This window comes from Fistularia commersonii, chromosome 11 (assembly GCF_037954325.1).
Source record: "Fistularia commersonii isolate RoL2024-O1a breed Wild chromosome 11, RoL_Fcom_v1.0, whole genome shotgun sequence".
Classification (NCBI taxonomy): domain Eukaryota; kingdom Metazoa; phylum Chordata; class Actinopteri; order Syngnathiformes; family Fistulariidae; genus Fistularia; species Fistularia commersonii.
In genome coordinates this window covers 15,899,739-15,920,486 of record NC_141294.1, presented here as the reverse complement: position 1 = coordinate 15,920,486, position 20,748 = coordinate 15,899,739, and the positions used below count along the sequence as shown (strand labels likewise).

The following is a 20,748-nucleotide window of genomic DNA, read 5'->3' as shown; positions in this document are numbered from 1 at the left end:
CCCCGAATGGAGTTGATGCGCTCCGGGGCCGCTCGACGGGTAATGACGGTCTTTGGCCGCCTGGTGTCGCCAGAGCCCCGCGGATGTCCGGCGGGGCTGAGCGCGGAGGAGGCCGCCAGCCGGTGGCGTTCTGGGGCAGGGGGCTGCCTCCCTCCTTCAACCCTGGCGGCCCGCCGGGAAAAAAAAAAAAGGAAAACCGAGCGAGCGGCTGGACGGGAAGGCTGGGGGATGCACAGCGGGGCGGAAGAAACTGCTTTAAATCGGGACCAGCGGGGTTGCTGTCTATGGGCTTCGGCCTCCTCCGCGGACTGATCGCCGGTGCCGGCGGCCGGTGAGCCCGTCCCGGACCCGCCGCTTCGGATCGGAGCTTCTTAGCGACCCGTCCGCGCTGATACGCACATCTGCCGCGATGGGGGCTGCGGGCGGCGCGGTGACGGCTCTCCTCCTCGCCGCTTTCCTGCTCTCCGAAGCCGTGGCGAAAACATCCCCGGAGGACGCGGCCGCTGAGGGTAAGACGCCCCCGAACACGGTCGGACCGCCCGGTCCGCCCGCCGCGGACGCCGGCTAGCTCCTGGCTAGCCGTGCTGCTAGCCGCCGCGGATGCTGATGTGACCTGAACTTAGCTAGCACGTTAGCATGCTAACCGGTGGTAGGAAAACTTCTTTGTGGTGTTTGGCGTTTGCTTTTCGGCGTCCGCGCGTCCCGAACGACCGCTGGTTTCGAAATACATCGGCGGCTTGGAGTTTAACGACACCCGAGGGTGAATATCCCCCGGGAAAGGGCGCCGAGGAGGGGGTCGAGATGCTGCGGTTCGGGTGTAAGTTGTGCTGGGGGGACGGGCGTGTTCAGCCCGCCCGGATCCGGATCCGGATCCAGCCCTCGCCTCTCTGGCAGGCCTTGCGTTTCTAAATCAAAATCCCACTCCACGCCAATTCCAGCCGATGTTACTCAGTTGGTTCTGGTCCAAAAACTGCAACTCATGCTGGATGTTCTGGCCTGCAATGTGGAGGCTGACACCGAGAAGAACCGGTCGGGCGGTGAGGAGGTGCAGCAAACACTCAGTGTTTTCCCTGGACACACATGTTTTGAATTTACCGTTATATTATGTAGGAGTTTTCACTGCCACTATGGAACAGGGTTCAGGCTATGAAAGTTTGCACAAGCGTCCAGTCCTGGAGGTTTGGATCCAACAGGCCGACACGCTCCTGCAGAAATGGAAATGACTGTTCTCCCCCTGGCCCGGTCCAGCCCTCCTGTCCCCGAGGCTCAGAGCCGGGCCACATGTTCTGTCCGCTCAGGTTTTCCTCCACATGCACACACGTGTCCGCTGTGCGCTGGCTTCCACTCTTGGCTGGCCCACATTTGCTCCTCTGGTCGCCGTAAACTATGTGGAAGTGTGCGTGGAGCTGCCACTCTTAACTCGGGAGTGGAAAAGAGAATCCTGACTGCTCCTGAGCTTGACTTTTATGGTTTATCATCAGGAAAGTATGCAGAAATTTACTACGTACCACTGGGTTTGTTTACTTCACCTCCGGCTGACCTCTGTCAGAGGTTTTTTTTTTTTCCCTCCCGGTCCGTCCAGCGGACAACATGGATGAGTGGAGCCAGACAGACGATCTACCGGCAGATATAGATCTTGGCCACATCACCGCTGCCCATAATAGGCATGGCATTACATCTTCTACAGACAAGCGCTGGACGGGGGAAGCCAGGAAGCAGACACTGTGGATCACATTGTCACCAGCGAGCCAGGCTGGCTCTCACTCGCGCGAAAAGCAGTTTGAGAAAATCCAGAAGGCTCTGGAGAAAGCAGGGCTATCGCGATCAGAACCTCCGACGTTCTGACTTTGAGATATCGGTCGGTATCTAGATGCGAGACCGAGGCTGAGGGGAATATATTTTGAGCACAATGAGGTGTATTCATTTATCCTCAGGCCTGAGAGTGGAGTCCTGGTGATGTAACCTCTCTGCCGCGTTCCCTGCTGAGTTAATGGGATCAACCATCGATTTTTAATCTGCCTTTTAATCCAGATAACGCTTTTAATCCGGCAGGCCGAACACCAATTGGCAGTCCTTTCCTCCGCCCGTAATGCCGGTCTCATCAGATAACAGAGGTTGCACGTGGAGTTTCTTCTTATATTTCCCATTTAGGACGGTATCCCCGGTCCTCGCCGCAGACTGCGGCCTTACGTCATCTGCCGTGGTTTGCAAAAACCTGTCTGACGGAGCCTCAGGCCGAGCCGGGACCAAACTGTAATTCTTTGTTTGCCTTTGTCAGCAGATGATAAGTTAATATATTCACCGGTTGGTCGGCTGAAATCCGGCGTCCCTCTCGCTGTCGTCCCGCTCTGCCTCCCAGTTGGTGCTTGTTTGTTTCAGTCTAGAACTGGGGCGTCAGGCAGAGGGTTAATCAGCATAATGGTTGCCCTCATGTAACGGTAACACAATAAATGTAACTAAATGTTACAAAATGTAATGTAAAATAAATGTAATTACTCCTTAATGTTAAATAACTTGGAACTTATTATTCATTCAAATTCAAAATGTTACATATGCATTTGCATAGATGTAAAAAAAAAAAATTGTTTACTAGTTGCTCTGCTATAAAGCTAGCTTTCACTGCTGCAGTGTTTTTTTGGGAACACATCCTGCCGCCGTCGTAGTTTGGCTATTAAATCATGGACAATTTGTTATTTTTCTTGAAGGATTTAGCATACTTAGCTCAATGTTTAGTGTCAAAATGCCGACGTAGATCGTACTCTTTGACAATCGACGCTGCCTCATAGCGGAAAAGACATAGTGTTTTTTTCTCCTTGAAGCACAAACATGTATCAACTTTTACTGGACATCAGGGATCATTTATATTTCACATTTCCACTTGTTGAGAATCACATTGATGTGGAAACACTGCAGTCCAATGGCGGGATGCCGTCACTTCGCGGGTAACTTGATCGCCATGAATATTGGGAAATGTAGTTTATTGTCAATGCACCCGTTTGACTTATTTATTTTAAGACAGACCTTTTAAGACGTTCTTGCGGGCCACGTAAAATGATGCGGCGGGCCACATTTGGCCCACAGGCCTTGAGTTTGTCGCGTGTTTTAGAGCGTGAGCTGCAATTCGGCAGCATTCCAGTGTTTTACAGGCTCTGTCAAAGAGGAAGTCACGGCAGAGCCGGGCGGGGAAGCCACATCCAAACTCGGGCAGATGAAAGAAGGACTTGCAGAATTCCGTGAAATACCGCAAATAAACTCCCGTATGCAATATTTCACTCGGGGTGAACGATGCGAGCGCGTCTCCACTTTCGGTGTTTGCCGATCTCCCCAGACGGGCTAACCGCGGTTCGACACTGTAGTTCCGGTCTGGTAAGTTTGGAGGCAAAGCCATTTGGCGTGTTTGAGAGGAACATCCAAATGAGCCCCTTTGCTGTGGTCAGTGGATCTGCAGCTTCCACATGGTTCACTGGAACCGCTGAGGCCGGGCCTCTCCCAAAATAACTTGCACCCTATGTTCTTAGGGCAGGACCTCCATCGTGCTTCCTGGCGGGGTTGAGGGCGCGTAACAACGAGCCGCCTTGCACATTACGATAATTAGATTTTGGAGACGGCGAAGCGACAAACGAAGCGAAGTGATATGTTTGCGCGTGGCCCCGGTGCTTCCCGCTCTGCCGCTGAGCGCAGCAGAAGTGCTCCGCTGGTTGCAGCCTCAGATATCAAACTGTATCGGCATTTATGCTTGGAGTTTGTTCAGTCAGGGAAAAAACGAGAACCTCTCATTAAGATCATCTTCATCCAGTTCCAGACACTGAAACTGGATGCATATCTATCGCTTATATGATGGAACCACATTCGAGGCAGGAGTTTGGAGAATTATTTTCAAACCCTCCAAGACGGAATTGTGAAATACAGAGTATTTGTCCTAGTTAAGTCAGCAGGATCAGAGGGAGGGGACGAACAATTCAGCTAACTCATGATGCACGAGAATATTCGATCAAGTATCAATCAATTCGATTAAATTCAATATCAATTCAATATCAATCCAATATCAATTCAAATCTTTGTACTTTTTAAGACCTTAAAACACTTTATAACCTTTGACTTTGACACTTTATGTTTTTATTTGTATTTCTTATTCTCCCTCCTTCCTACTATTATCTATTATTGTTATGTTCTACTTGAAACTCTGGCACAACAATTTCTTTCGGGATAAATAAAGTTATTCTTATTCTTAAGTAAAAGGAAACAAACTGAGATCTGAGCTCCTAGTCAGGTGTTTGTGCTCATGTTCCTGTTCCTTGTGCTCATTCTACACATTTGAGTTTGCATGTAAAACCTGAAATCTAATCAGTCACTTTCAATGCTAACCAGGGGACCCTTTGAATGATGGGGGCCACTCAGCAAACCTCAGGGGTCCCGGGGGGTCCCGGGGGGGTCGTGGTTTCTCTTTGACTCATTGTCGTGATGCAGTGTTACAGTTTCGTGTCAGGAGAAGGCGTCTTGCACGGTTGCCCTCGCAGACAGGCGGGGTTATACATCAACCTCTCGACGGTGAAGCCAACAAGCTATCTAAAATCACTCTCACACACACACTCACACACATCGGGTCTTGGCTGGCTTTGTTTAATTTAGTGTAAACAAGCAAAGTGGTGTATTGATAGAGTCTTAGGAGTTGTTTTTCGGACAGGCTATTAAGCAGCGAGCGCTAGCATAGCTGCCTCCCCTCCATCTGACTGGAAGAATACCAAACCCCTCACCCACCCGATGGAGGCCGTCCATACCACACATTGCCAGTTTATCACACCTCCATGTTATGGTGCGGAATACTCCCTTGCCTGAGATGAATTAATACACAGAGGAGTTTGCAGCCTTCCAAAATCTGATGCTCTCATATCGCCTCCTCCGTTCTCACCTTTTGGATGCATCTCTTATTTGCCGGTACACACACACACACACACACACACACACACATACAACCACCCCGCTGCTTTGGCGGCTGTTGCACGGGATAATTAGTCCACGAGCACACCGTTGGTCAGGAAAAGCTCTCTTTGATGCCCTTATGGTGCATATGGTGCCTGAATTTACAGGGCTGGCCAGCGAAAAGAGTGCATGTGCAGAGAGGAAGCTCGGAGGCTGTTTAAGCGTGACGTCACCGTCGGCGCCGATTTGCTGGACGAGGACCGGGAGGTGACTGTTGCATGTGTGTGTGCTTGCATGTCAGCCCGGGTTCTCCTCTGGGAGATCTCTTTTACTTAAGTGAGCACAGCTGGTACCCCTAACAACAGATCACAGGGAGTGGAGCAGGAAGTGAGGTCATGACTTCTCAGACAACCACACACACACACACACACAGTATTCGCGTCCAGGGGAAATCCAGCTTTGTCTCCGGTCAATTGCATTCACAGGATAGTAATAAAAGCATTGACGGGATGAAAACCCCCTAGTCGACCTTCTGCTCAAACCTCTCGGAGACGCCGCAACGCCTCCCGTGTCCACCGATCCATGTGACCCCCGTCTCCGCAGAGTTATTCGTCGTGCACCGCCGTGTTTTAGCGTGCACTCAGACTGAACTCTAAGCAGATCGTCTGAGTGGTTGTGGCTGGCTCGGGTCTCTGGGCGGGGGATGGGGTTTGTCCGGCACGGATCGGGTGCCCGTTCACGTGCGCGTCAGTGAAAGAAGTACCTTAACCAAAACGTAGCTGCAGTCAATACCGAGGAGGCTGATTTGCACGAGTCACGGGGGAGGCAAAGCCTTTCAGCCTAAATTGAAAGGTCACCTCGGGTCAACCAGGGTGCACATCGGGCCAGTGTTTTGTCACTGTGTGCAGAGGTCGTGTTTGTGCTGATGCAAAATGGCGGAATTTCCACCAATATTATTTTACGTGTGCAATGCCGTGTCAAACCAGCTTCACCCGCACTCCCCCCGCTGATCGCCAAGGTCAGGGGTCGGCAACCCGTAACACCCAAAAGAGCCATTTGGACCCGGTTTCCTCGGAAAAGAAAACACTAGGAGCCGCAATTAATTTTTGACGTCTAAAATAAAAAAAAAGAAGGTACCATTGTATATATTGCCTTTTATTACCTTTGCACTTTGTGTGAACAAGTGTGTTGTGTGTTGGTTCTGAAATTCACAAAGTATTACAGAGAAAATTTAATTTTATATATGTAATGAACTCATTTTGAGCTTTGGGCTTTCAGAGCGTTTAGCGGAGCCTTGACCTGAATTTTAAAAATAAATCGGGAAAAAAAAAATCACTGTGTCAGTAAACAATAAAAAATAAATATTTGCAAAATATCTTCATAAATATCTATTTTACCTGGTTTATGGGACTTGTGCTCCTGAACTTCTGCGCTCAGCATCCGCAAACCGGGACTTTACCGGCTGGCGGGTATACCGGCTTCCGCGAGTGTGACGTTATTTTGAGCGGCGAAAAATAATAAATATAATTTTATTTGATATTTCAAGAGCACAATAATCTTCCAACTTAGAACTAAAAATAAAAAAAAAATGAATTAACACAAATGAAATATACTTCAATTAAATATTTATAATTTATTTTTCCGAGCCACTCGGAGCCGCAGTGTAAAGAAGAAAGAGCCGCATGGGTTGCCGACCCCTGGACTAGGTGGTATCGGACCGTCTTAGCGGTCAGCAAGTATGTGGAAACGGCATTTATCAAAAATGGTCTGTTGTCACTGTCGCTCAGGTGTCTGAGATGTAGGTGCGAGTGCACGGAGAACATCCGTGGAGTTCTTTACGAAGCGTTTGTGTTCTATTCTGTTCGACGTGCTAATTTGTTGCTTTCGGTAAATGATGTCGTCGGCAGTCGAAGAGCTTCCTGCTCGGATGTAGGTCCGTGGCTCCGTCGGAGCTGTAGGATCTTCGCAGAAATGTGATTTCTATAAGTGCGCTTGTTTTCCTCCGGGGTCCGGGTCTTCTTTGAGAGTAGGAAACGGCCCATTGTTTTCGGAGGAAATGCCGCCGGCGGGAGTCCAGGAAGTGTCGGACGGCTGTCCCTTTGTGATTGCGCAGGATGTAGCGTGCCCTCGCTCGGGCGGGGGCAAAGGGCCTGGCACCGAAACAATGCCCGGTTCAACAAGTGACCGAGCTGTTATTTTCTAAGTCCGTAAGTGGCTCGCCGTCACAGCGGTTCCTCCTCCGATGTGTCTGCACCCAGAGGTGACTCTGAAGGTCCACCTGAGCGACGCCAGCACTCACCAACCCTTGGGCGGAGCCGTGGTGCAGCTCTTCACCAACCACTCCCTCGTGACCGCTGAAACCTCGCTGGCCGACGGCAACACCTACCTTCACCTCCCCTACCGCCTCGGGACGCTGCTGGTCATCACCGCAACCAAACAAGGATACGTGCCAAGCTCTGTGCCCTGGACGCCCTCCAGACTACCTGGTATTTATACGTGTGTGTGTGAATGCAAATGAAATGTAAATATTATCCCTCTAATGCATTAAGCATAGATGTATTAGCAGTGTTTGCTTAAACTCACTGCTTGATTTCCTCGCGTGTTGCCAGTTTTGTGTGTGTGTGTGTGTGTGTGTGTGTGTGTGTGTGTGTGGGAGAGTTAGTGCCAGGTGTGGGAGCTAATGAGTGGCCTGCTCCATTTCTAATTTATTACACTAGAAGCCAAAACCCAGCGAGGGGGCTGCTTAAGCTTCCCTTTCTCTCTCTCACACACACACACACACAAAGAAAACTCACTCACCCCACACACTCAAACAGAGAATACCTCCCAAGAGGCTGCGCTACAGTGTGTGAGAGTAATAGTGCTTTGCGGCGGGGAGTGGGGCTGAGTGTGTGTGTGTGTGTGTGTGTGTGTGTGTCGGGGGGGGGGGTGGGTTGTTAAGAGCCAACAGAACGGCGGCCAATTGGATTATCACGCTTACCAGGTCTGAACAATGGAGGAGTGGAAGGAAGGAAGGAAGGAAGAGGAAAAGAGTCCAGTCTGCAGGGTCAGACTGCCGCCGACAGGAAGCGGGACTATTAAAAATGTATAAAGATGGCTTAATGACTCGTCGTGTCTGATAGCCGTCAGTAAGTGGCCAGGTGGGCCCACGTTGGTCTCCAATCCCCGCCGAGGTTTAATCCGGCGACCTCTGTGTTGCAGTGTTCTCCTCCATCAGCCTGAATCTCCTCCCAGAGAGAGCGGCCACTCTGATGGTCTACGAAGACGTCGTGGAGATCGTGTCGGATTTCCAAGGTAAACCCCCGCCGTCGACGTTTTAGGCCGGCAATAAAATGAATCAATGGCCGCTGCTGGGGATTTTCCGATCGAGGCAGTTTTCGGGCCCGGATCCGATCCGAGCCGTTTTGATATTCACGGTTTGCCGAAGCCTTCTGCGGCGCATTAAGACAGAAATACCCTTCTTGATGTTTTACTTGTCTGTCATCGCGGCCCCGTTCGGGGCAGCCCGCTTTTATTTTTAACTTGAACGAGTTAACAGGTTGTAGCCTACCAGGCCGGCTCCTGGGTGTTCCGGCCTGCTTCCAATCGTCTTCTCCATTTTCAGCCCGGCCAACAGCTGACACGAGACAGAGGACCAACCATCTGTTGGTGCTCAATAAAAACCAATTCCTATCAATCGGAATTAAAAGAAAAAAACAACCAGTTGGAGATCGGCTTATTGGAAACTCCAGCTGCTCCTGCGGTGCATTTTTGAAGCAACAGGTCATTAGAGCAGGGCCTCCAAAAACAACACTGCGAACATTGTCTGCCGCTCATCACTCCGCACGACATGTTATCTAGAATCTATCAAAGTAGTGCTGAATGGTAAAAACTTTGCGCGTCGCACATTATAGCCGAATCATTAAAACGACAGTTACCCGATTGTTTAGCATAACAATCGCAGCCGTCCCCTTTACCGACAAACAGACGTTTCTTTTATAGGTCCGTCATTTCCCCCGTTTTCTCGTCAGATCAACCCAGCCAGATAATAACTGTCAGCCGCGCTCTTCACATGCTCGCAAATCCAACTCACGGGTCCGTCTTTGTCAGCCCGCCTCTTTGTGCGCTTAATTAAATTAGATAAAGACACCAGAGAATCAGCTTGGTGTCTTTGTGGCGCCCCGTCCTTTTGTGCCAGTGTGAGCGGCAGCGGAGTCACCGCGAACAAAAACCCGACACGCACGAGAACATAAAGACGCCAGGAAAGTGCGCGAGCGGCGGCGGCGGCGGCGGCGTCCCGCAGCACGCGGCCGGCCGCGGCGTCTGCCCTCCGTCCTGCACGCCCCCTCCGTCCTGGCGCTGTCAGCCCACAGGGAGGGATAAATCTGTGTGTGGAAACGAGGAACAGAGAACGAAAAGGAGGAGGATCCGGTGTGTGTGCGGGAGAGTGGAGGACATGGGTGGAGCGTTCGTCTTGGGGGCGGGGGGATGGGCAGAAAGACCAGCAGGATGAGGTGATAGAGAGGCGAGGGAAACTAAAAGTTGTGGAAGGGGAGACGTGGTGGACGAACCGGCAAACCAAAGCAAAAACATCCCATCGGTGTCTTTTCTTTCGTGTCGGTCTGCAGCCCCTCTGTGATTCACCCACGCTCATGTTCGCGGCAACCAGACGTGGAGCGCCGGTGCACAGCTGGGCCGGCCTCAGCGCTCAGGAATGTGCGCTCGGCACAGACGCGCCGCTATGACATCACCTTGCTGAGGCCGGCAGAAAGCTGGCTTCGGGACCGTCGGTAACCGTTCGTGTAACGTATCAGGGGCAGGTAGAGACGGTTATTGCGCGGGTAGATGTCGGACAGAAGCGAGGCGTCGCTTTATCGATCCCGTGTTTTCTCCATTAACTTGATGCTGAGGGAGACGAGTAGAAACGGCGGAGTAAGACATCCTGTAATGCGCCGCGAGGGTGTAAACACTGAAGGTTTTTTGAAGAACAGCCGTTAAAATCGAAGCTGCGTTATCTAGTCTCGGACACAACTTATTTTCAGTTTGAACACGCGATTATCCGTCAAATCCTTGCACGCTTATGTGTGTGTGTGTGTGTGTGTGTCAGCCCGAGGCCGTAGCTTCCCGGTGCTGCTTAAAAACAACCCCCTGTGTGTCTGATGAAGAGATGAAGAGGCTGCGCGTTTCCTGCCGTCTATCTCAGCCGCCAATTAACACAAATCCGCCACATTAGCAAGGAGTCGAAGCGACGGCCGCGCACGTTTTCCGTGAGCAAACGCTGCGCTTTGCACGCTTACATTTCCCCATCTGTCACCCCACAGCCTCCAAGTCGCAGCCCAAGGTTCACTTCCAGCGCAGAGCCCTGAGTCTTCCCACCAACTCGTCCTACGCCAACCTGACCGCCCTGCTCACGTTGGCCAGCTCCCCCTCGCACATTCAGCACTTCCCCTACCTGCAGGTCCCCGGCGGCAACGGCACAGGTGAGGCCAGCGAGTGGGGAAAAGCGGTGCAAGAACCTGACGGTGTTGCCCAGGTAGCCCGCAGCGACATAGCGGGCCGGTCGCGCCATGTCCTCCTCCCTCCTCCGAGTGCTCCATCCGAGCTGGTTGAAGATTTAATCCCGCTCCAGGCTTCATCGTGCATCAGCGAGGAAAGAGACGCCATCTTGCTCGGTGTTCGGGATTTACTCCCGAACGGTGTCCTTTTCCGATGAGCTCCTCCTGTAAAACGTCATAATGCGTCTTTTCTGCTCGCTCGCCACCGGCGGCTGGGAAGCAGACGTGAAATGAAACAAGAATGGAAGTGGATCATTTTCAGACAATCGGCACCTTGTTTCCCCGATTTGCTGACGCACGGGGTTAGGAGGGGTGTCATCTGCACCGGAACAAACCCAGAGGAAGGAACCCCAAAACGGCCTCTGCACGACCTCTGACGCACAATACCGTCATTTCCGGACTACCGAATATATGCCGCAAAATAACAAAACAAATATATGTGCACATATGCAGGCTGCACTTGTCTATGAGCCGCAGGTGTCAACGTTGTAGCGTGAGATATTTACACAAAAAGATGTTACACAGAAACTTTCTTTTTCAACTTTAAATACATACCGGAAATGCTTGTTTTCTGAACAGCGCCTGTAACACGGCTGATGAAAACGATTTATATCATTGGTTGGATGTGAAGAGGCTAAATGTTTTGGCGGCACGTAGCTTGTTAGCCTCGAATGAATCTATAAAGTAGCCGCATCGTTGTTTTAGCCACAGCGTATGGAAAAAAAAGTAGTGGCTTATAGTCTGGAAATGACCCCCCGTCTGTGTGTGAATGCACAATCCCTGCACCTCATGCAGTCCAGGTCTTTTGCGTCATGCGCGTTGTATCCACGTGCGTCCTTGTCTTTCCCCGCTAGCAGATAAACAGCCGAACCGCTCCGACACTTTCCCACCTCCTCCTTTTTTCCCCCCCCGCTCTTCCCGTTCCCTTCTGTTCCCGTCTTCGCCTTGTTTTCTTTCCTGTCCTCCTTCCCCGCCAGCCGTCCTCCATCCGTGCGTTTATTACCGTCCCGCGCACCTTTGGCGCCCCCCTTGTTTCCCGCCTGACGCCCTCCTGTTCCTCGCCCTGGCAGGGAAAGAGAAGCTGTTCGAGTTGACCCCCGTGGCGGCGATATCCGTTCACCTACTGGCGAGCGACGGGTCGGAGCTGCAGGTGAACGAGCCGGTCACCGTGTCCGTGCCCCTTCCCGACGACGGCGGCCTCAGGGACAATGACTACATCCCCGCCTGGAGATTCGACCCGCGACTGGGTAAGTACTGCCACCCACACACCCGCAGGAGCTACGGCGCCTCACATCTGGGACAATAAGATCAGCATCACCGCTTAACAAGTGTACTGCAATTCTATTGTTTTGTTGTTTTTTGTTTTTTTTTTTTTTTAATGGAAAAAAAAAAAGAAAAGTCCCCCCTGCCCTCTCCTTGCTGAAAAGTATTAACACACATCACATGCAGTCTCACCATCGCTGCCAGGTTTGAACTCAAAACAATGAATGAATTTATTCATAAGGTCATAAAAAAAAAAAAAAAAAAAAAAGAAAAATGCGGCACATTAATCCGCACATCAAAACACAAATACTGCGAGACATCACAAGATTGAGCCGTGGATGCATAATCCTCTCGGGTTCAGTCAAATCCTAAAATTAGCCAAACAATGCCGGCGTGTGCCGCCGCCGCCGCCGCCGCCACGTTTTTATAAAACTCTGCGGATTTAGCGCCGCTTAAAGCCGGCGGGTCAAACACATCCGGTTCTGCCGGGACCCCGTTGAAAGCCGCCGGTGAGATCATTTCAGTCGGACGGTTGGTGCAGCACAGGCAGCTCCAGACACACCGGATCGTCTCCGCTTACATCATACCGTTCTGCTGGCGATTCCAGTGTACTTTTAGAAATCTAAGCCTGAAAAAATACCGGTTTTATATAAAACCCACGGCAATCCGACTGAGCGCAGGGCCATACTTATCTCTGGTTTTGCCACTAATTCACAGAAATGACACGGCTCCGGGCTGCTCTCCAGCGGGAGTGATTATTGTTTTCTTACAGCCGTAACGTACCAGGACACTTGACACTGCAATTTCAATGGTCCGACTATCATCAGGGTTTTCCCTCAAGGCGGTTCATTACATGTTTTACACGTTCTCGTTTTTAAAAAAAAAAAAAAAAAAAAAAAAAAAGAACAAGGAGACAGCTTTAAGAAGCCCCCCGATGCTTCGGCCAGGTGGCCGGTCATCACCCCGTGGACTTCAACTAGAGCAACAGAGAAGGTATTACTTGTTTCTTTACTGTTCTTAACACTGAATTTCCCCACAGCGGGACTAATAAAGGAATATCTTCTTAAAGTGTATCTCTCTACCTGTCATTTTCCTCCCTTTTACCAAAGTAGTGCATTAACCCCTTGCGCTGTTAGGACGCCCATGTGTTTTTAGCTTCGGTTACCGGCACATCGGGCGATGTTGGGTTGAGATGGGGTGACGGTTTCGGACACGGAAACCCTCGCGTTCTTCCGTTGAGCGCCGCTGTCCCGGCTCGGCCGCAGCCGTTCGCGCCGCGCCACGTTTGACGGACCACGTGGGACGTAAATCATAACCTTCCCCTTCCCTCCCCATACTTTTCTCTTCCCAACATTCTGGCGCGGGTTCATCCCGTTCTCTTTCCAAAGAATCCGATCCCAAACGTAGATGTTTTCTGTCGCAGTCTGCTCTTTCCCGGTTTGCACCTTCTCCAAACCGTCCGTTTGGATTCTCTCGAAGACGTCCCCCCGTCGTAGACTTTGACAAAGTCTTCCCGTCCTCCAACCTCCATGTTGTTGCGATGGAGGTTTTTTTTTTTTTTCCAATTTTTTTTTTCATCTCAAGGGGAAAAAAAAAAATCATCCAGTCTTCTGAGCTCGCCAGTGCATTCCTTCTATTTAAGAATCTGCCAAATTTGGATTTGGCCTCTCTGCACCTCTTATCTACTTATTCAGGCTGGGCCGCAAAAGTGGCCACATCGCCACTTGTCCATCAAATATCTTCGCTGGCTGTCCGTTCGGGATAACAGGAGGGGCTGGAGACCAGATGTCTGAAATTCACCGAAAGGTTAAAGCACAGAATTCAAATTGACACCGCTTTATTTCCGTCCCAGCTTAGACCCAACATCACTACAATGGACCGGATAAGTTGTAATACCCGACAGACAGTCCTGTCTCGTCTGACACCCGTAACTTTGGCCCTGTCGTTCCTCAAATCCCCGTTATAAGGTCGTCAAAGGGATGGGAGACCCGATACACCCAGAAATCTGTCCTGCTTTGCTCTTTCGGTAGATTTCCAGATCTCATGGTTTAGTTTAAAAAGCACAGCAACCAGTTCTTATAATAAGGGCATTGATAAAAGCTGAGAAACACACCCACTCTTGTTGTCTACGTGCAGCTTGTAGCAGCGTGTTTTCCACTACAGACACCGTCCCCGGACCCCTCTCTAGGCTACATCTCCCGTTGCCTAGCAACCCTCCAAATAAGTAACAAAACAAGCGTTACCCAGGCTCCTGATTGAGTTTCTTCCCCGAGCCGTTAAGTGTGTGTTGAAGAGCGGAGGAAACACAGACGGAAATGTAGGACCGAAGCACGTGTGGATACAGGCGCCGCAAAACCCGTTTGTCTTCTCGCCTTTTGTTGTGCGTCAAACACGTCCGAGTCACGCCCGTTCACCCGAGCGGCGTGTGCGGTTCCCCACACAGACACGCCCTCGGTCCGACCCGGAGGAGAGCCGGATCCTCCGCGTTTTGAGCACGTCGTCGGTGCTTCGGCGGTCGACGTCGGCGTGACGGCTCGAGCCGAGCACATGGCGCGACCGCAACCGTGTGTCACAAGAGGTGCTGAGTCACAGAGCCTCCTTTATTTCTCTATTTCCCTGATCTCCCCCCCCCCCCCCTCCTTCTCCTCCTCCTATTGGTCGCCTGTGTTTCCTCCTTATGTTTTTGTTCTCCGTTTTTCCCCTGTATCCTTGGGTCGCCTCCGACCGTCCCGTCCCCTCCCTCGCGCAGATCAGCGCCCGTTCCTCGCGGATCTTCCATGTTGCGTAACTTCCAGTAAACATCCCAACACGGCCGCCGTCACGCAACACGCAGCTCCTAAAAAAAACCCGGAGTGATTCGCCGAGGAGCGTGTGAATAATTCTCCTCGGAGCAGATTTACCGAGAGCCAGCAAAGAAGGGCATTCTGGTTTCCTTCCTCCCCTCGCAAGTGTTTGCGGGCAGCGGAGCGGATGCTTCCAGGATGTATCTCAGGAGACTGTCGCCCTTTGGCTGCAAAATGGGGGTTCCCACGCCGAGACACACGGTGTGCATCTTAAACAGAAGACGTGTAGTTTAAGCTGGAGTTTAGCTGAGGTGTTGATGGCGATGTGAACGGATCCACAGGACCGGTTTGCTAATCAGGAGTCTCCTGAGAGCACAGCAGGCCCTGCTCCTTGCTTAGTTGTATTCTTGTTAATCGCATTAAGCCGTGAACCCCGATATGTCCGTCGGGTGTGTGTGTCGGTGCTCGGTGGGGGTCGACGAAGAGGCGTGGCGTGGAGGCAGCGCCTCAGGTGTGGATCACCAACGGATGAATCGTCCGAATCCAGACATACTTTCACACTTTTGTGCCGGATCTGCAGCTGGTCCCGGGATGCACTGGTCTTCTCAGGGACGCCCGGCTGCATGCTGCCTCCCTGTGGTCGAAGCCGGTAACTCCCCGACCGCCCCCCTCTTTACAGCTTCCGATAAGTTTGAGAAGTTCGTAAATGAAGCAGGCGTTTTTTTTTTTTTTCTCGTTATTTACGGCACCAGACGGGTCTCTTTTCTTTTCGACTGTGTCAGTCCTCAGGATTGCACTGAAATCAGGCTATTTACCTTGCTGACTTTTCCATCTTTCTGACACCACAAACAGAATATTTCCCTTCCGCGTCCCAGATTATTTGGTGTGCAAACACAGCCAGTGACAGACAGGCGGGTCAGAGAAGTGACTCCATCAGGCAGATCCTCCCATTATTCAAGGTTACCGCGAAGCCAGCGGTAAAACCGTGGCCACGTCCAGTTGCACTTGAAAACTCCCCGCTGATTCCCATCAGCTGATCCTCCTGCCTCTGCGGCGTGTTTGCAGAAACCACCGCCCACCCTGGATATTTAATTAGAACAAATTCCCCATTGTTTGTTGACTTTGAGTATTATGGATGCTTATCTCTGGAGGCGTCTGCCAGATGAGGACGCGCTGGTGCAGTTGTCGTCGGACTCCTACGGCACCACACTGAGCTAGATCTGCTCCTCAGTCATAGTAAAGCTTTGGATTTCACGCCCTGTGTGTGTGTGTGTGTGTGTGTGTGTGCAGGCACGTGGATCAAGAGCAGTTTGGGCCACTTGCAAAGGAAGGGGAACCAGCTCAGTCTGACTTTCATGGCCTCTCAGCTGGGATACTGGGTGGCTGCCATGTCCCCCCTCCACTCAGGTGGGAACCCCTGATATGTCACCCGTGTACTTCAACATACCATCGGCCCACTTTAAATGTTTTATTAACCGTCTCCTCCTCCCCTCAACAGGTCCGATGGTTGCGAAGGACATCAGCACCTACCATACTGTGTTTCTGCTGGCCATCCTCGGAGGCATGGCCCTCATCCTGCTCTGCCTGCTCTGCGTGCTTCTGTACTACTGCAGGTGTGTGAGACGTACCGGGCAGGTCTATTAGCAAGGGTTTAAACACACTGTGCAGTGGAAATAAACGTGTGTGTGTGGTGAATTGAAGAGGACTCGGTTGAGTGATGTAAACAAAGCAAATCGATGGTGATTCAAATGTGCGTGTCGTTTATGGCTTGATGGGATTTTAACTCCGCGTGTCCCCTCTTTGGCGTCTTTGCGCCGCAGGCGTCGCTGCTTGAAGCCCCGAGTGTCGCACCGGAAGCTAATTCTGTCCTCCGGTCTGGACAGCAGTAAGAGGGACCAAGCCACCTCCATGTCCCACCTCAACCTCATCAGCAACGAGGTGAGCGAGACTTGCAGAGACTCCCAGAGATCCGAGGCAAACGCGGATCCCTTTGGGTTTTAGCGACCCGGTTGCTCGGCGATGATGGCTTTGTGCGCGTTGCGTCCTCAGGTACAGCCGGAGTTGGTTTCCGCAGCGACCGAACCGGACATGACCACGCCCATGCTGAAGCCCCTGTCGTACGAGTGTCCGGACAATCAGCGGCAGCCGACCCCGATCCGCCACGGCAAACACAGCCGCGCCTCCCTGGGCAACAACAGCCACCACGGCTCGTCGCTGGGCAACCTGACGCCGCGCAGCAGAGACTACCGCCAGTCCGTGGAGACGGTCCAGTTCAAGGCCGTGCTCCCCTGCGGCGCCGACAGAGGCTACCGCCAGTCCTACACCTCCATCTGCTCGTCCAACCACCACATCTCAGACGCGCTGTCGTTGTCCAGCCCCGCCCAGGTCTTAGGTAACCAGCTGAGCTGCGGCGGGATGGCCGACCGCATCTCCCCGTCCTCTCCTCCTCACTCCCCCAGCAGAGGAGAGGTGGTGGAGAGCAGAGCCCCCGATTACCTTCTGTCCCGGTCTGTGGACCACCTGGAGCGCCCCAGTCCCCCGTCGCTGTCCAGGCCGGGCCAGCTGCTGTGCTGTGGGTCTGTGGACCTGCTCAGCGGGGCAGAAAGCTACCCGCGGGTGCGCCCCACGCTGGTGATCCCCGCTCACTACATGCGGCTGCCCGGGGAGCATCCTCTGTCCGGCCAGGCCCTGCTGCTGCAGACCGACCAGCAGAGCGAGTTGGAGACCATTCAGGCCGAGCTCAACGCCTCCCACCCGCAGCAGCCCTCGGGGCAAAGCCCCCCCGACGGCGTCCCGGGTCCCGCCAAGCAAGGCGAAGGGGAGAAGCTGGGCCTGCCGGAGTCCCTCTCCATCCCCGCCGCGCTCGGAGAAACCGCCCTGGTGGAGATAAACAGCGAGGACACTCTGCTGGCCGAGAAGACTTTAATGGAGCTGAGAGGCGGGAAGCCCCTGCCTCACCCTCGGGCCTGGTTTGTCTCACTGGACGGACGATCCAACGCTCACATTCGACACTCTTACATCGACCTCCAGCGGGCGGGGTGCCACGGCGCCGTGCAGGGGGGCGGGGGGCAGCAGGAGGGCGGCGGCGGCGGCAGGAGGCGTGGCAACGGCGCCAGTCTGGACTCCGGCGTGGACCTGAACGAGCCCAGAGCGGCCCGCAGGGGGAGGGACGGGGAGCAGGAGGAGAGGGAGATCGAGAAGGACAGGACGAAGGGCGCGACCCCGGCCGCCGCCTACACTCAGCTGGTGTATGTGGATGACCTGGACGTGGGAGGGAGCGAGGAGGAGACGCCAAAGCGTGGCCCCCAGGGGAGCAAATCGGGGCCCGCGCTCCCGGACCGGGCCGAAGGTCAGAGGCCCGGCCAGGTGAAGGGAGACGGGGAAGCCCTACGGATACAAGAGCCGTCCCCGTCCCCGTCGTCTTCCTCCCCGGCCTCCCCCGCGGCCCTGCCGTCGCCGGAGGGGCCCGCTCTCAGGACCGATCACACGCCGCTTTCCGTCTCCCCCGACGAAAACCCCGCGCCGGACGACGCCGAGGAGGAGAAGAAAAGCCCCTGGCAGCGGCGGGAGGAGCGACCACTGCTGGCCTTTAACCTCAAGTAACCCCCCCGGTGACCACCAGCCCACGTCTCGGCTCAGCCCGGGACCGAAATGTAATCACTTCCCTTTCCTTTTGTTATCTAGCACTGAGAATATATTTTAGCACTGGGATCCCCCTCGGCGAAGGGACGGCTCCGATCCCGCCCGAGCCTCCGGAGCCCCTTTATGATAACCACTGCTGGACATCGTGACGCACAGACGGCGACTCGGGCGGCGCGCACGTCGCCCGGAGGAGGAGACGAGCGGCGAGGACGTTTTATGCACAACAAATATATGCCTTTCTTTTCTATACGCCTTGTAAGCTAGAGAGAGAGGCCGTCGAGGGGTTGTTCTCACAAGCGAAAGACTACAGGGAGCTTTGTGTTTCTTTTCTTGAGCCATATTGGCCTCGGACAATTTACGGTAAAAGCCGGGAACACGGCGCGCTCGCCCCGCCTGAGCTTATTCCCCATTTGGCCCTCTCTCTCTCCTCAGCCTCTGAGGAACATACCGGGCCAGGTGTTACTAATCCACTAATATTTGGTTAGGAAATAAACCCCCCCCCCCCAGCCCCCACCGCCCCCGGTGTTTTCCCGAGTTCAGCGCCGGTTTGTTTTGGCTGCTTTTTGCACGCCGGTAACAAGACCGCCCTGGAGTGAGCGCGCGAAACCCGGCGCGCTCGGAACGGAGCATCGCTACAGTATAATCAAGATGAACAGGCGGCGCCGGAGCAGCACGCCGGGGAAAAGGCCAGGCCGGAGGACCGTGACCACTATCAGATAATGTGACACGCCACTTATGCAGGTGGGTAAGGATGTAATACCACTACTAGACCGGAGGGTTCCTGAGAGGTGCAGGGTCGAAGAATATGAAGGCTTCTACGAGTTCAACCACTGACCGGCATGTTTTACTTTTTTACGCCTGCTTGCCTTTTATTGTTTTTTTTTTTTTTTTTTTTTTTTTTTTTTTTTATACTTCTATGATTTTAAACTGCCGCCACAAAGTATTTTAATCCGGTGATATACTTTTTGTGTTCAGGCCGATTTGATTTATGTAAAGGGCTTTTACTTCCTCACCTGCCTTATTGTTCGCTACAAAAACACACGCCTTTCTCCCCCCCCCCCCGAAACCAAATCAGCCCGTTTCCCCCCCCCGACCCCTTCGCCGACTCTCCCACTTCCAAGTGCCTTTTGAACAGTTGGACGCTGATATTTAATTCTCGTTCTCTCCTCGCCTTCGACTTCTCTCCTCTACCTCAGCCTTCCCTTTCTCTCCCACCCGTGAAAGAAAGCATGCAGTAAAGGTTTTTCCCCTCCGCGGACATCTTAGCGAACGTCTACCAGCTGCTGCGATCCTCTCCGATAATCAGCAAGGCAGCGATCTCTTCCTCAGCAGTCAAGGATTTGTTTTCAGCCTCGCGCCCGGGTAGATACAAGCAACGTGTGATTGTACGTGAAGCTAAACTGCAGGTTATTTGTATTCATTTATTTGTCTCGTTTCTTTCAAGGAGGAATGTTTTGTCAAATGTGTCCACCTGGGTGGTACTTTTCTGTAAGCGTCGTCAAGACCGTGTGTCCACGTGGTTAGTGCTTAGAAATCATCGCTGCACCCACTCCAGGTCCACACAGTCATCGCAATCATACGACACAGTGTATATAGTTGTTTCCTTTCCTCAAGCTGGCTAAAGTGACGTGTGAAAGGCCTTTTCTCTTTTCGTATCAGAGCGACATTCTGCTTTTGCAGCGGAGTTGCCAGAAAGCATCCTGAGTGTGTAAATTGGTTGCTTGCATTATATTTGAAGCCTATTATTCTGAATAAACAGCAAAACTGGAACCCGTTTGCTTTCCTGTTTGAACAATAAAACAAATACGAAGACAACCTGAGAAGTCAGGGTTACACCTTCTCCCACGCAGGGTCCTTGACACCAGACAGACATACAAAGAAATATGTCCAGACACATCTCTGCAGAACTTTATCTAGTTTAATGTTGTCCCTCTCGCAGCGAGAAAGTCCCCCGTTGGCTTCCACATCCAGGTCCAGGGGAACCACATCTTGCCTCAGCGACAGCCAGCCTCGACCTAAGACGCCCGCAGAGCGCAAGATAAGGAGGCGAGAGAATTGGCCGGCGTGGTTCGGGAGGTAGAGCAATTCCTAGCTGGAATCCCGGCTCCTCCTAGTGTGTAGAAGTGTTGTTTAGCAAGACGCTGAACGCCTAACCGCTCCCCTGGAACGGGTGCGGGGCAGCCTACCGCTCATGGTTCATCCACGGTTGCAGAGAATGAATTTCTGCCACGGGGATGAATAAAGGATCAATGGAAATTGAAGTAAAGTCATATACAGGGAAGACCAAAGAGAAGATTTATGGAGGTAGTGAGAGAGGAGGATACGGAGAATAGGGTTAGATGGAGTAAGTTGATTCGCTGTGGTGACCCCTGATGGGAAAAAGGCGAAAGAAGAATTAAAGTCATATGCAGGACTGTCTCAGAAAATTAGAATATTGTGATAAAGTTCTTTATCTTCTGTAATGCAATTAAAAAAAAACCAAAAATTACTTTTTCATGAATCTGATATTTTGAGATAGGATTTTTGAGTTTTCTTAAGATGTAAGCCATAATCAGCAATATTAAAATAATAAAAGGCTTGCAATATTTCAGTTGATTTGTAATGAA

The 20,748-nt window shown here is 52.3% G+C and overlaps 1 protein-coding gene across 1 annotated transcript; it reads left to right on the top strand.

Annotated features, from left to right (window-relative positions):
* The first annotated feature begins 199 nt into the window (after positions 1-199).
* Positions 200-20,072, top strand: fam171a1 (family with sequence similarity 171 member A1). The gene is made up of 10 exons (XM_086155309.1): positions 200-509; positions 7,179-7,406; positions 8,122-8,214; positions 10,221-10,379; positions 11,525-11,701; positions 15,791-15,907; positions 15,999-16,113; positions 16,321-16,438; positions 16,550-18,099; positions 18,185-20,072. The coding sequence occupies exons 1-10, from the start codon at positions 410-412 to the stop codon at positions 18,201-18,203; spliced, it is 2,676 nt and encodes an 891-aa protein (XP_086011435.1). The 5' UTR covers positions 200-409; the 3' UTR covers positions 18,204-20,072.
* The last annotated feature ends 676 nt before the right edge of the window (positions 20,073-20,748 follow it).

Excerpts from the sequence above, each read along its gene's own strand:
- fam171a1 (XM_086155309.1), top strand. The coding sequence starts at position 410 with ATGGGGGCTGCGGGCGGCGCGGTGACGGCTCTCCTCCTCGCCGCTTTC. Across the intron at positions 8,215-10,220 it reads GATCGTGTCGGATTTCCAAG|CCTCCAAGTCGCAGCCCAAG; the intron begins GTAAACCCCCGC and ends GTCACCCCACAG. Across the intron at positions 11,702-15,790 it reads GAGATTCGACCCGCGACTGG|GCACGTGGATCAAGAGCAGT; the intron begins GTAAGTACTGCC and ends GTGTGTGTGCAG.